General features: G+C 39.0%; 1 protein-coding gene and 1 long non-coding RNA gene across 4 annotated transcripts in view; both read right to left on the bottom strand.

The window, feature by feature from the left end:
• Positions 1-16,826, bottom strand: part of LOC116590568 — a 221,664-nt gene that overhangs the window by 77,594 nt on the left and 127,244 nt on the right. The gene's annotated exons all lie outside the window — the stretch shown is intronic.
• Positions 1-16,826, bottom strand: part of ALDH1L1 (aldehyde dehydrogenase 1 family member L1) — a 137,428-nt gene that overhangs the window by 72,822 nt on the left and 47,780 nt on the right. For all 3 annotated transcript variants that reach the window (XM_032342208.1, XM_032342151.1, XM_032342288.1), the window contains one exon: positions 15,499-15,590. In XM_032342208.1, coding sequence (XP_032198099.1) covers positions 15,499-15,590 — 92 coding nt within the window. The remainder of the gene's footprint in view (positions 1-15,498; positions 15,591-16,826) is intronic.

The following is a 16,826-nucleotide window of genomic DNA, read 5'->3' as shown; positions in this document are numbered from 1 at the left end:
CTAAAGTGTAACTCAAAGATAAAGGAAAAAAAAATAAAGAACACATGGGCAAATATGAAAACCAGAGTTACCGTACTTTTGGTACAGTTTGCAACTTCTCTCTTTTCCCTATATAACCGCCAAATGCAGAAAACAGTAATTTCAAACCACTATTAATGGCTATACAATGTATAAAGATGCAATCTGTGACAATAATAGGGGAGGAACAGCAATGAACAGGATTAGAATATACACTAATGAAACAAAGCTGGTTTTATTCAAACTACATTGTTACAAGTTAAATATGTTAACTATAATCTCTAAGTTAATTAAGAAATAACTAAAAAGGGGGGGAACTAAGTAGTACACTATCCCTCCACAAAAGGGCAATAATAAAGAAACTGAGGAACAAAAAGCATATAAGACATACTGAAAACATGGGTGCCTGGGTGGCTCAGTGGGTTGAAGCCTCTACCTTCAGCTGGGGTCATGATCCCAGGCTCCTGGGATCAGGCCCTGCATTGGGCTCTCTGCACAGTGGAGAGCCTGTTTCCCTCTCTCTCTCTCTCTGCCTGCTTCTCTGCCTACTTGTGATCTCTGTCTGTCAAATAAACAAATAAAATCTCTAAAACAAAAACAAAAACAAAACAGAACAGAAAGACATACTGAAAACAGAGAAATAGCAGTACTAAATCCTTTTCTTTATAGTAATCTGATAACCAATAAATGGTTATGGTTTAAACTCTCCTATTAAAAACAAAGATTGGTAGATTGGATAAAAAATATCATCTACCCAAATGCTACAAGAGACTTATTTTAGATATAAGTACATACACACACACAAAAAAAAACTGAAAGAAAAACGATGGAAAAGGTAGCCTATGCAAAGGGTAACCAAAAAAGAGAGCTGGGTCGCTATATTGTCACCAAAAAATAGACTTTAAATCAAACAAGGTTATGAGAAGCAAAGACTATTAATAAAATGTTCAACCCAGCAAGAGGATATGGTAACTATATATATATATATATATATATATATATATATATATATATACACACACACAGGCATCAAAAACACAGGCTCCCAAAAATGTACAGCAAAACTTCTATAATAATAGCTGGAGACTAAAATACTTAACTTTCGATAATGATTAGAACAACCAGAGAGAATATAAGGAAACGGAATAATTACGCAACACTATAATCCAACTGTATATGCACAGAACAGACATAAGCAGAACACTTAAGAATAGCAGAATTCACATCCTTCTCAAGAGCACATGGAATAGTCTGCACAATAAACCATTTGTTAGACTACCCAGTAAGTCTTAATAAATTTTAAAAGATTGAAATCTTATAAAACATCTTTTTCTGACCACAACAGAATGCAACTAGGAATATAGTGGAAGAAAAACTGGAAAATCCACAAAAATATGGAAGTTAAATGGTACACTCCTAAACAACCAATAGGCGAAAAAAGAAATCACAAAGGAAGTGAAAATAACTTTGGTCAAAGAAAATCAAAAACACAACATAACAAAACATGGATGGTAACAAAAATAGTGCTGAGAGGGAAATTTATAATTGTAAATCTATACATTAAAATGAAGTATTGTGGAGGGCACGTATTGCATGGAGCACTGGTGTGGTGCATAAACAATGAATTTTGGAACACAGAAAAGAAATAAAAACAAATAATTTTTTTTTTAAAAGCACGAAGAACTTAAGTTAATATGCTAATTGTACACCTTAAGAAATTTTTTTTTTTTAAGAGCAAGCTAATCAGACACATGAAAAAATGTTCATCATCACTAGCCATCAGGGAGATTCAAATTAAAACCACATTGAGATACCACCTTACACCAGTTAGAATGGTCAAAATTAGCAAGACAGGAAACAACATGTGTTGGAGAGGATGTGGAGAAAGGGGAACCCTCTTACACTGTTGGTGGGAATGCAAGTTGGTGCAGACACTTTAGAAAACAGTGTGGAGACTCCTCAAGAAATTAAAAATAGAGCTTCCCTATGACCCTGCCATTGCACTCCTGGGTATTTACCCAAAAGAAACAGATGTGGTGAAAAGAAGGGCCATCTGTACCCCAATGTTTATAGCAGCAATGACCACAGTCGCCAAACTGTGGAAAGAACCAAGATGCCCTTCAACAGACGAATGGATAAGGAAGATGTGGTCCATATACACTATGGAGTATTATATGCCTCCATCAGAAAGGATGAATACCCAACTTTTGTAGCAACATGGACGGGACTGGAAGAGATTATGCTGAGTGAAATAAGTCAAGCAGAGAGAGTCAATTATCATATAGTTTCATTTATTTGTGGAGCATAACAAACAGTATAGAGGACAAGGGGAGATGGAGAGGAGAAGGGAGTTGGGGGAAATTGGAAGGGGAGGTGAGCCATGAGAGACTATGGACTCTGAAAAACAATCTGAGGGTTTTCAAGGGGCGGGGGGTGGGAAGTTGGGGGAGCCAGGTGGTGGGTATTATGGAGGGTACATATTGCATGGAGTGCTGGGTGTGGTGCAAAAACAATGAATACTGTTATGCTAAAAAGAAATTTAAAAAAAAAGAGCAAGCTAAACCAAAAGCCAGCAGAAGGTGGTAAATAATAAAGGTTAGAGCAGAAATAAATAAAATAGAGAATAAAAAAAGAATCAGGAAAATCAATGAAACAAAAGTTGGTTCCTTGAAAAAAATCAAAATTGACAAACCTGACTGACCAAGAAAAAGAAAAACAGAAAAAACTCAAATTACTAGAATCAGAAATGAAAGTGATTATACCAATTTTACAGAAATAAAAAGGATCATAAGAAAATACTGTGATAATTTATACACCAACAAATTTGATTACCTAGATGAAAGGAACAATTTGCTAGAAAACATACAATCTACATAAACTAACTCATGAGGAAATTTAAAAATCTGTAAAGAGATTGAATCAATAATTATAAAACCTTCCAACAACAACAACAACAAAAAAAAGCTCAATGCTGAATGGCTTCACTGGTGAATTCTCCCAAATATTTAAAGAAGAGTTGAAACCAATTCTTCTCAAGATCATCCCCCCCCACTGCAAAAAATGAAGAAGAAACACTTCCCATTAATTCTATGAAAATAGAAATACCCTGATACCAAAGCCAGAAAAAGTCACCTCAAGAAAAGAAAACTTCAGAGGGAGACAAGATGGAGGAGAAGTAGGAGGAGGCGCCATTTCAACCTGTCCCCTAAAGTGAGCTGATTACCTACCAAAGAACTCTGATCACCCATGAAATCAGCCTGAGATTAGAATTATCCACTTCTGGATCTCTATGGGGGCAGAAGAAAGCAGTGGGCAGCTAGGGTAACTGAGGCAGAAGATAGAATTAGTGATCTGGAGGAGAAACAGAGAAAAAGGATCAGCAGGAAGCCTGGAACAAACAACTTAGAAGCCATGAAAACAGAATTAGGGAAATAAATGACACCATGAAACGTTCCAATGTCAGAATTACTGGAATCCCTAGGGCGGTGGGGGAGATAAGGAAAGAAGACTAGAAGATATAGTTGAATAAATTCTCCATGAAAATTTTCCCAATCTGGTGAATGGAACCCATGTCTGCCCCCAAGATCAAAGAATCTAAAAAGACCTCGAGACACCTGATTGTGAAAATGATGAATTATAATTGTAGACAGGAGCTCCTGAAAGCAGCTAGGGTGAAGAAATTCCTAACGTACGGAGGAAAGCCCATCAGAATAAAGTCAGACCTGTCCACAGAAACCTGGCAAGCCAGAAGGGCTGGAGAGTTGTATTCAGGGCACTAAATGAGAAAAACATGCAGCCAAGAATACTTTAGCCAGCAAGACTGACATTCAAAATGGGCGGGAGAGATAAAGAGCTTCTAAGACTGGCAAGGTTTATAAGAGTATGTGACCACCAAGCTGACACTGCAGGAAATATTAAGGGGGGGGTTCTATAAAAGAGGAAAAAACCCAAGAATATCACTGAATAGAAATATATGGAGACAATCTATAGAAACAAAGACTTCACAGGTAACATGATGTCAATAAAAATGTATCTCTCAATAATCACTCTCAATGTGAATGGCCTAAATGCACCCATAAAATGGACAGGGTTGCAGATTCAATAAAACAGGACCCATCCATATGTTGTCTAAAAGAGACCCATTTTGAACCTAAGGATACATCCAGACTGAAAGTGAAGGGATGGAGAAGTATCTTTCATGCCAATGGTCCTCAAAAGAAGGCTGTGGTAGCGAGTCTCATATCAGATAAATTAGACTTTAAACTACAGACTGTAGTCAGAGACACAGAAGGACACTACATAATTCTTAAAGGTACTATGCACAAAGAAGATCTAACAATTGTAAATATTTATGCCCCCAACGTGGGAGCAGCCAGTTACATAAAAAAACTGTTGATCAAGATAAAGAGTCATATTGATATGAATACATTAATAGTAGAAGATGTTAACATGCCACTCCCAGTAATAGATCATCCAAACAGAAAATCAATAAAGCAAAAAAAGCATTGAATGACACATTGGACCAGATGGATCTCATAGATATATGCAGAACATACCACCCTAAAACAACAGAATACACATTCTTCTCAAGTGCACATGGAACCTTCTCCAGAACAGACCACATACTGGGTCACATATCAGGGCTCAACCGATACCAAAAGATTGAGATTATTCCCTTCATATTCTCAGATCACAATGCGTTAAAACTGGAGCTCAATCACAAGGAAAAGTTCCGAAGGAACTCAAACACCTGGAAGCTGAAGACCACTTTGCTTAAGAATGCTTGAATCAACCAGGAAATCAAAGAAGAACTGAAACAATTCATGGAAAGCAATGAGAACAAAGACACTTCGGTCCAAAACCTATGGGATTCGGCAAAAGGGGTCCTAAGTGGGGAATACATAGGCATCCAAGCCTCCCTCAAAGAGACTGAAAAATCCACAATAAACCAGCTGTCTCTACATCTTAAAGGACTGGAGAATCAACAACAAATTAAGCCAACTCCACACACAAGAAGGGAAATAATCAAGATTAGAGCAGAGATCAGTGAGATAGAAACTAAAGATAAGTAGAATGCATCAATGAAACTAGAAGGTGGTTTTTTGACAGAATCAAGAAGATCGATAAACCATTGGCCAAACTAATCCAAAAGAAAAGAGAGAAAGCCCAAATTAATAAAATTATTAATGAAAAGGGAGAGTCACAACTAACACCAAGGAAATAGAAACAATCATCAGAAGTTATTATCAACAGTTATATGCCAATAAGCTAAGCAACCTAGATGAAATGGATGCATTCCTGGAAAATTATAAACTCCCAAAATTGAACCAGGAAGAAACTGACAACCTGAATAGACCAATATCTAGTAACGAGATTGAAGCAGTGATCCAAAACCTCCCAAAAATCAAGAGCCCAGGACCTGACAGATTCCATGGGGAATTCTACCAAACTTTCAAAGAAGAAATAACACCTATTCTCCTGAAGCTGTTTCAAAAAATTGAAGCAGAAGGAAAACTTCCAGACTCTTTTTATGAAGCCAGCAGTACCCTGATCCCCAAACTAGGCAAAGACCCCACCAAAAAGGAGAATTTCAGGCCAATATCCCTGATGAATATGGATGCTAAGATTCTCAACAAGATCCTAGCCAACAGGATCCAACAGCACATTAAAAAGATTATCCACCATGACCAGGTGGGATTCATCCCTGGGTTACAAGGATGGTTCAACATTCACAAACCAATTAATGTGATAGAACAAACCAATAAGAGAAGAGAGAAGAAACACATGGTCCTCTCAATTGATGCAGAAAAAGCATTTGACAAGATCCAGCATCCGTTCCTGATTAAAATGCTTCAAAATATAGGGATAGAGGGAACATTCCTCAACTTCATCAAATCTATCTATGAAAGACCCACAGCAAATATCATCCTCAATGGGAAAAAGCTTGCAGCCTTCCTGTTGAGATCAGGAAAACGACAAGGATGCCCACTCTCACCACTCTTGTTCAACATAGTATTAGAAGTCCCAGCAACAGCAGTCAGACAACAAAGAGAAATAAAAAGTATCCAAATTGGTAATGAAGAAGTCAAACCCTCTCTCTTTGCAGATGACATAATTCTTTATATGGAAAACCCAAAAGACTCCACCCCCAAACTACTAGAACTCATACAGCAATTCAGTAATGTGGCAGGATACAAAGTCAATATACAGAAATCAGTTACTCTCTTATACACTAACAATGAAAATACAGAAAGGGAAATTAGAGAATCAATTCCATTTACTATAGCACCAAGAGCCGTAAGATACCTGGGAATAAACCTAACAAAAGAGGTAAAGGATCTGTACTTGAGGAACTATGGAACACTCATGAAAGAAACTAAAGACATAAAAAGATGGAAGACCATTCCATTCTCATGGATCAAAAGAATAAACATTGTTAAAATGCCTATACTGCCTAGAGCAATCTATACTTTCAGTGCCATTCTGATCAAAATTCCACCGACATTTTTCAAAGAGCTAGAGCAAACAATCCTAAAATTTGTATGGAATCAGAAGAGATCCCGAATTGCTAAGGAAATGTTAAAAAACAAAACAAAACAGAACAAAACAAAACAAAACTGGGGGCAACATGTTGCCTGATTTCAAGCTTTACTACTAAGCTGTGATCACCAAGACAGCATGGTACTGGCACAAAAACAGGCACATAGACCAGCGGAACAGAGTAGAGAGCCCAGATATGGACCCTCAACTCTATGGTCAAATAATCTTTGACAAAGAAGGAAAAAATATAAGGTGGAAAAAAAGACAGTCTCTTCAATAAATGGTGCCGGGAAAATTGGACAACTAGATGTAGAAGAATAAAACTCGACCATTCTCTTACACCATACACAAAGATAAACTTGAAATGGTTAAAGACCTCAACGTGAGGCAGGAATCCATCAGAATCCTAGAGGAGAACATAGGCAGTAAACTTTTCGATATCAGCCACAGCAACTTCTTTCAAGATATGTCTCCAAAGGCAAAGGAAACAAAATGAACATTTGGGACGTCATCAAGATCAAGTCTTCTGCACAGCAAAGGAAACAGTCAACTAAACCAAGAGGCAACACACAGAGTGGAAGAAGATATTCGGAAATGACAGTACAGACAAAAGGCTGATATCCAGGATCTATAAAGAACTTCTCAAACTCAACATACACAAAACAGATAATCATGCCCCAAAATGGTGAGAAGACATGAACAGACACTTCTCCAATGAAGACATACAAATGGCTATCAGACACATGAAAAAATGTTCATCATCACTAGCCATCAGGGAGATTCAAATCAAAATCACATTGAGATACTACCTTACAGCAGTCAGAATGGCCAAAATTAGCAAGACAGGGAACAACGTGTGTTGGAGAGGATGTAGAGAAAGGGGAACCCTCTTTCACTGTTGGTGGGAATGCAAGTTGGTGCAGCCACGTTGAAAACAGTGTGGAGATTCCTTAAGAAATTAAAAATAGAGCTGCCTTTGACCTTGCAATTGCACCACTGGGTATTTACCCCAAAGATACAGATGTAGTGAAAAGAAGGGCCATCTGCATCCCAATGTTTATAGCAGCAATGGCCACGGTCGCCAAACTGTGGAAAGAACCAAGATGCCCTTCAACGGATGAATGGATAAGGAAGATGTGGTCCATATACAGTATGGAGTATTATGCCTCCATCAGAAAGGATGAATATTCAAGCTATTATCAACATGGATGGGACTGGAAGAGATTATGCTGAGTGAAATAAGTTAAGCACAGAAAGTCAATTATCATATGGTTTCACTTATTTGTGGAGCATAACAAATAACACAGAGGTGCTCGCTTTGGCAGCACATATACTAAAAAAAGAAATAACACGGAGGACATGGGGAGTTGGAGAGGAGAAGGTTGTTGGGGGAAATTGGAGGGGGAGATGAAGCATGAGAGACTATGGACTCTGAAAAACAATCTGAGGGTTTTGGAGGGGAGGGGGTGGGAGGTTGGGTGAGCCTGGTGGTGGGTATTATGGAGGGCATGTATTGCATGGAGCACTGGGTGTTTGCATAAAGAATTAATTCTGGTACACTGAAAAGAAATTTAAAAAATAGAAAATTTAAAAAAAGAAAGAAAATACAATCTCAAGCCAGTATTCCTGATCAATATAAATGCTGAAATCCTCTCAAAAATAATATTAAGGCAAATTCACTGTCACCAGATGGAATTCTCAATTGCAATGGTGGTTTACCTTATGGTCAAGGGGGCAAGCTTTCAGTTATATAAGATGAATAAGTTCTAGAGATCTAATGTACATCGAGTTGACTATAGTTAATAATACTGCAATGTACAGTAGAAATTTGCTAAAAGGGTAGGGCTCATATGCTCTGTCAAAAGTAAAAGTAACTATGTGAGATGAGTGTGTTAATTAGCTTGACTATAATAATTATCTCACAGTGTGTATCAATCATACTAACACACATCTTAAATATTTACATTTTTATTAAATAAAGGAAAAATTATAAAATTGTCTTTAAGCTATGAATCAAGAAAAATGAGTGAAGGAGGGGAAAAAAAGGCTTATTTTCGCATTTATGAAGCACTGCTGGGTTATATGCTGAGTTCCTTCTTGCATGATCACAGCACATTATCCCCAGGCTTTTGGTTTAAGGCAGAGATCAGTTAGCGACAGCCTACTTTGTCAATAAAGTTTTACTGGAGCATACACATACACATACAACAATATCACACACACACACACACGCACACACACACACACTTTGACATACTGTAATTTTAAAAAACCTGACATATTATTGGAGCTAATAAGCAAATTCAACAGGGTACAAAAGCAACACAGGAAAATCCATTGCATTTCTACACACTAACAATAAACAGAAATTAAGAAAACAATTCCATTTACAATACCATCAAGAAGAATAAAATGGCAATAAAGTAACCAAGGAGGCAACAGAGTTTCACACTGGGAACTATGAGTACTGCGAAAGTAATTTTAAAAGACCTAAATAAAATGAAAAAAATATAACCATTTTCATGAACTGGACTACAGCTGGACATGAATACAGACTACAAAATACCTGAGCAGTACTCCTAAAAAATGTTAACATCATCAAAATCAAAGCAAGTCTGAGAAACTATCACTGTTTAGAAGAGACCTAATGACTAAATATAATGTGGTATCCCAATGGGGTAGTAGGATAGAAAAGGGACATTAGACAAAAATTAAGAAAATCTGAATAAAGTAGATCAACTTTAATTAAAAATAATCTAGCAATATTGGATTACTGATCATGACAAATGTACCATTCTAACATAGGAAGTTAATAATAAAGTGACTAATGTGGAGTATATGGGAATGCTCTGTACTGTCCTCACAAGGTTTTTGGAAATCTTAAGCTATTATAAAATAATGTCTTGAAACAAGCAAAAATGGAAACACAAACACTAAATCTTATGGGACACAGAAAAAGCAGTTTGGTGATAAAGGCCAACATTAAGGGGGAAAATAATCCAATAAACAACCAAATTTTACACTACAAGGGACTAGAAAAAGAAAAATAGATGAAGCTCAAAGTTAGCAGGAGAAAGGAAATAACAAAGATCAGAGCAGAAATAAATAAAATAGAGACCAAAACAACAATAACAATAAGATGACAATAGAAATGATCAACAAAACTAGAGCTAAATTTTTGAAAAGATAGACAAAATTGACAAATTTCTAGATGGGCTAACTAAGGAAAAAAGAAAACAGAATCCGATAACATCAGAAAAGAAAGAGGAGACATTATAAATGATACCACACAAACACGAATGATTATAAGAGACTACTATGAACAAGTACACAGCAACAAATTGTATTACCTGGAGGAAATGGATAAATTCCTTGAAACATAATCTACACCCTGAATCATGAAGAAGTAAAAAGTCTGGGGTGTCTGGGTGGCTTAGTTGGTTAAGTGCCTGCCTTCAACTCAGGTCATGATCCCAGGGTCTGGGGATCGAGTCCTGAGTTGGGCTCCCAGCTCTGCAGGGAGTCTCTACTTCTCCCTCTGTCCCTCCTTCCACTCATTCTCTCATTCTCTCTCTCTCTCCCTCTCTCTCTCCCAAATAAATAAATAAAATCTTTTTTAAAAAGAAATTGAAAATCTGAACAGACCAATAATGAGTAAGAAGAGTGAGTCAATAATCAAAAACTTCCCAGAAAAGAAAAGCCCAGGACCAGATGGTTTCCCTGGTGAATTCTACCAAACATTTAAGGAAGAACTAATGTCAATGCCTCTCAAACTCTCCCAAAAAAACTGAAAAGGAGGGAACATTCTCAAATGCATTTTATGAGGATAAAATTGCTTTGATACCTAAGCTAGATAAGGACACAAGAAAAGAAGATTACAAGCTAATATCCCTGATAAATATAAATGCAAAAATTATTTTTAAAAACTGGCAAACCAAACTTAATGGCACATTAAGGATCATACACCATGACCATGTGGGATTCATCCCTGGGATGCAAGGATGGTTTGACACCCACAAATCAATAAATGTGACACCGCATCATTAACAGCATGAAATATAAAAATCACATGATTATCTCAATAGGTGCAGGAAAAACATTTGACAAGATTCAACATTTTTTCATAATAAAAATAGTCAACAAACTCGAGAAAAGAAGAAAATTACCTTACACCTTAATATTTTAAAGCCCAAATGTGAAAGCCCATACCTAACATCATAATAGTGAAAGACTGAAAGCTTTCCCTTGGGAAAAAGACAAGGATGCCCATTCCAGCCACTTTCATTCAACATAGTAATGGAAATTCTAGAAAGATCAATTAGATGGGAGGAAGAAAGAAAATAAAGAATAAGAGGCATCAGAATTAGAATGGAAGAAGTAAAATGACCTCTGTTTGTAGATGGCATGCTCTTCTACATAGAAAGCTCTACAAATTTCACCAAAATATTGTCAGAACTAATAAACTAATTCAGTAAAGTTTCAGAAAACAAAATAAACATACAAGAATCAGTTGCATTTCTATACACTAAAAATTAGCAATCTAAAAAGGAGATTAAGAAAATAATCCTACTTACTAACATCAAAAATAATAAAATACTTAGGAAAAACTCTATCAAGGAGATGAAACACCTGTATACTGAAAACTACAAAATACTGAAAGAAAGTGGGGAAGACACAAATAAATGGAAAGATATCCTAAGGTCATGGATTTGAATATTGTTAAAATAATCATACCACCCAAACCTAGTTACAGATTCAATGAAATATTTATCGAAATCTCAATCTTATTTTTTATAGAAATGGACAAAAACAATTCTGAAATTCATATGGAACCACAAAGGACTCTGAATAAACAAAACAATCTTGAAAAGAAGAATAAAGCTCTCTTTCTAATTTTTCTGGGGCATCATAATTTCTAGTTTCAAAATATATTACAAAGCTATAGTAATTAAAGCAAAGTGGTACTGATATAAAGATGGACATATAGAGGGAACAGAATAGAAAGTCCAGAGATAAACTCTCCCATAGATGAGTAACTGATGTTCAGTAAGGGTGCTGCTAATATACAATGCGAAAAGATCATTTCTTTAACAACTGGTGTTTGGGAAATTGGATATCTAAATGCAAGAGATTGAATTTGGGCCCTTATCTTTTGCCATATTTAAAAATCAACTCAAAATGGATTAAAAACTAATCAAAGACCTGAAATTACAAAACTCCTAGAAGAAAATATAGGGAAATTTTTCATAAAATTGGTTTTAGTGATGATTTCTTGGATATTACATCAAAATCATGGCAACAAAAGCAAAAACAGACAAGTAGAACTGCATTAAATAAAAAACTTCTGCTGAACAAAGGAAACAATCAATAGAGTGATAAGGCAACCTATAGGAAGGGAGAAAATATTTGCAAACAATATATGTAAGGGGTTAATATCCAAAATATGTAAGGAATGCTTACAATTCAACTACAACCCCCCCCAAATAGTCCAATTTAAAGTGGGAAAAAGACTTAAATAGACATTTCCCCAAAGACACATACAAATGACCAAAAGGTATATGAAAAGATCCTCAATATTACCAATAATTAGCGACATGAAAGTCAAAACCACAATGAGATAACACCCCACAAGTATGAGGATGGTCTTTTTTTAAGTGCTCAAGAGAAATTTGAACCCTTGTCCACTGATGGTAGGAACGTAAAATGGTACCACTACTATGGAATGGACAGCAGTGCTGATACTGCCGAAAACATTAAAAACAGAACTACCAAGGACATCTGGATTACTCGTTTGGAGGAGCATATGACTCTTGATCTCCGGCTTGTGAGTTCAAACCCCACACTGGGTGTAGAGATTACTTATACAAATATAAGTTAGAACTGTAGTTCTATCTACTTATGGTAGGTAGTTCTACCTAACTACTATAAATCCCATTTTGGGGTATTTATCCAAAAGAATTTAAATCAGGATCTCAAGCGCAATCCCGTATCTGTTATTTAAAAGAGCCAAAGGCAGAAACAATCTAAAGATCTGCCAACACATGAATAGATAAGGAAAAGGTGGTGTAAGTATACAGTGTTATATTATTCAGTCTTTATGCTATGAAATAAGCCAGCTAAAGAGGGACAAATACTGAATGGTTCCACTCATATAATGTATGTCAAGTAATCAAACTCATAGAAGTAGAGAGTAGAATGATGGTTGCCAGGGGCTGGGCAGAGAGAGAGAAATAGGGAGTTGCTCTTTAATGGGTATAAAATTTCAGTCATGAAAAATAAAAAAACGTTCTGGATATCTGTTGTACACCGTTGTACTTACAGTTAACAATACTGGAATATACACTTAAAAATTTGTTAAGAAGGTAGATCTCATATGTGTATTTACCATAATCGAAACAAAAGGATATATGTTCTTAAGTATTCACAAAACAAAAATGAATCAGTTTTATCTGCATCCTACAATACACCTCAGCTCAAAAGCTCTAGGCAGCTCTGGCTTGTCCTCAGGACATCATTTTCTCAGGTGTCTTAAATTCTTCTTCTGAGCATTATTTTTTAAAAAATTGATTTTATTCTTCATACTGACCACATACATAAATCAGAATGAGTTACAAGAGAACTGTAGTGTCCAAGGCTTCCAAGCACACAGGCCCAGTTCAGGCCTTTTTATATATGTGGTAGGTTATAAAACTGGCTACAATGCTCCACCTTTTCTGTAGTCCCAGCCTTTAGAGCACCTGCCATTAGGACGTGGTGTCCATTTCCTTCCTCCTTGAAGCTGGGCTAACCCCACGACTTGCTTTGGCCAATAAATGCAGTAGATATGATGTGCTCATGTGGACCTTCTGCCTCCTAGGATCTTCTCACCATCATAGGAACAGGTCTGCACTGTAGTGGCCCTCTGAAGGATCCATCCTAGACTAATGAGCCCCCAGCTGACCTGGTAGCTGACTACAAGCACTTAAGTGAGCCCAGCTGACATCAGTCTGGCCTCGATCAAGTGAACCCAGTTCAGACTGCTGACCCACAGAACTGTGAGCTTTAAAAATGGTGGTGTTTTCAGCTACTATGTTTGAGGTGCTTTGTTACACAGCAAAAACTGATACAATACATATCGCCATTCTCATGATCATAGTTGCTTTTCTGAACCAGCCCCTTTTAAGATCTTCCCCAGAATCTCCTCCAGGTGCATAGCATGGAATTCCTCCTCAAACTACTATTTACACAAAGCTTTTTATTATAATATCATTAAAATAAAGGAGAGAGGCCTGTTACCAGGATGACTCAGTTCACTCTCAGGTAGACTTTTTAATTTGGTCAGACAGAAGCTGCACTCTTAGCTCACCCCAGAGCAGAAGTGTAAGCCTCTCCTTGGTTTTTTTTACCCCCAAAGTTCTTGGAAACATGTAAGTCTTCCTTTGCATTCATGGGGGACTGTATTTCACACATCTTAGTTCACCCTGGATCTCTTTTCCTCATCAGTGCACTCCTCTGTTTGGTACTGTCCACTCTACAGATCTACTGAAGGAACCCAAATATGGAGCTCAGCTGAGTGTTTCTCTGACAGTCTTCTGCACACCCTATCAAGAGCACACACTTCCTTAATTTCACACATGAATTTTTCTCTACTTAAGCGAGCTCCACAGAATTTCCTTTGCACCTTCCTGAAGCATAAGAAACCTCTCCACATGTGTGGTACACATCTTTGGTTCTGCCTTCACAACACCCACTTTCCCCCAGCACTGACACTTTCCAAGAGAACAAATTTCTCCTCTCTTTCTAGAGATGTGGGTTGAATGTAGTCCTCTCAGTCCTTGGCTCCAGAGGAGGACACATGACCCAGCCCTGGCCAGTCAGAGCATGCCTCCTCCTGGCCAGCAACTGTTTCTTACTGGGGCACATGACTCCATCAGAATCAGTCAAATTCAAGTCTAGGACTTGTGTGGAAACTGCCAGAGACCTACCACCTTTTGACTGGAAATGCTGATAACACAAGAAACTAGAACAGAGCTACTGTGCAGCCATCTTGTCACTATGAAGAGAAATCCTTTCCCAAAATGAAGCAACAGGCAGTGACAATGCTAAGGACTTAATTTGAGTCTTTGAGGTGATCAGCCATGCCTAAAGAAACTATCATGGTACTTTTGACTATTGTTCTTTTTTGTCTAAACCAGACTAAACTAAGTTACAGTTGCTTGAAGAAAAGAAGTTCTACTATATCCCACATCCTTCCCTTTATACAAATTAGAACTTACCACTGTTAAATGGAAAACAAGATGGTCCATATGAAGTTGAAGAATGGGTAACCTAGTCTATGGTGACCCCTAACTGCCCATTCCCTTTCCCCAACACGTTGGCTTTCACTGTGAATACTGGAGCTTGTGGCAGTTTTAAGATGGGGCTGCACATTGTTTGACCTTCCTCGCATTGAGGGCTGGGTCTCAGTGCTCCAGCTCTTGCGATCAAATCTGGGCAGTTTGTGACCACTGAGAACAATCAGGTCAGTGGCAGTGATGACATGTGACCATTCAGGCTTGGTCTGCATCTGCCTTGTTTGCTGGCATCAGTGCACTCAGAGCCACAAGCCACCACCTACAATGACACCAACTCCCAAAGCAGCCACTCTGAGGCTGCAACACACAGGTCCCTAGTCGGTGGTGCCACCTCAGCAGGTGCCAGCCCTCCAGGCCCAATGGCCAGGCATGGCAGTGAAAAGCCACCTTGGAGGAGGATACCCCTGCCTCGCTCTTCCAGATCCTGCTAATTCACCGACCCACCACCATTCAAGGTGATCCCTCAAGGCCTACACACATGGGTCCTTTCTGGATCCCTGATCCACAGACATAACAAATGGTGGTTGTTCCCTGCCACTCAGTTTTAGTGTGGTTTGTGACCCAACCACAGACACCTGGGAACGCACCCCTCCACTCCTGGCCTTACCTCACAACGTCGACTGATGCAGCCCCTGACTTGAAGAAATCAGTGGAGTCTTCCACCTCCAGGACATTGGGGAGAATCCGTTTCCAGGCACTCTAAAAAACAGGTGCAATGAGAAAGGGCTCCCAGGGGACCTGAGAGCAGGCACCTTCCAGGTGAGAGCAGACCCTGATATGCATTCGGACTACCTATTGCCAGGCTGGGCTCTCTGTCCATTCCAAAGTGCTGCTGCTCTCAGGAGCCTGATGGTAATGGAGCAACTGCCTCCTTGGGGAAGTAGAAGCCCAAGGAGCTAAACTACTGTCCTCCTGAGCACCTCACCTTGATCCCAAACTCTCTGGGATACCCATACCAGTTCATGGGCAGCAGGAAGACCGGACATGCAGAGCTCAGGATATGGCTGTGGACCAGCTACTCTCAAGCCCACTTCAAGCCCAGCCTCCCCTGGATGCTGTCACCCTAGTGAGGTCCCCAGAGTGACATTGGTGTTTGGGTATGTTGCAGTGTGGAAGGGAAAGCAAAGTATGGAGTTGGTTTTGAAGATAAAAATGAGGCACACTGATGGGGCTCAGGAGGGCTGGGTCTTGTCGTCACTAATAGGCTAGCTGGTTCTATGTTCCTCTGGCCCAGGACCTGCAGAGGGCAGCAGCGCCCACCAGCCAGCCCCATGGGTGAGCATGGAAAGGGCAGTGCCAGTGGGTAACACCATCCAGAATTCTAAGAAAACCATCCAGTAGGTCAGGCTGGGATAGCTGTTCTCTGGCTGGGTTCCCAGTTGGGCTTCTCAGGACAGGAGAAGATGCCTCACCCTCTGTCTAAATTTCAGGCCTGGCTGATCACTGACCCAGATGGAAGTGGGTAGGTCCAATTAGGACCAGCCCCCTGGCACCCTTAACCCAACCTCTCCTTGGCTTTCTCTTTCATTCTTGGAAAGGTGTTGTGATTTGCCCTTCCCATGCTCATTGTGACCATCAGCACCCATGCTGAGCCACTCCCTATCCCCACTTGATTACTGCCTGCCCTAAGGCCTCCATCCGAGCCTTTGCCTACCAGTGATGCCCTTCTCTGAACCCCAGCTCATGTTTAAATCCTGGGAAGCCTCTAAGGCCAACTATTGTGTCACTTCGTCCCTGAAATCTTCACTGACTGCTGTGCTGGCAAAGGCCCTCTTCAGACTCAAGTGGCCTGGGTCCGTGGGTCACCTGATGGTATGTGGGCATACCACCCTATGGTACCTACAAAATGCACTGGCCCTTATCAGATGCATGTGGAAGCTCTGAGAGGCAGCGCACCCCAAAGCCACATTGCCTCACTCAGACCCCAGCTTGGCT

The sequence above is a fragment of the Mustela erminea genome, chromosome 1 (assembly GCF_009829155.1).
Source record: "Mustela erminea isolate mMusErm1 chromosome 1, mMusErm1.Pri, whole genome shotgun sequence".
Lineage (NCBI taxonomy): Eukaryota > Metazoa > Chordata > Mammalia > Carnivora > Mustelidae > Mustela > Mustela erminea.
This window is presented reverse-complemented; position numbering and strand designations above follow the sequence as displayed.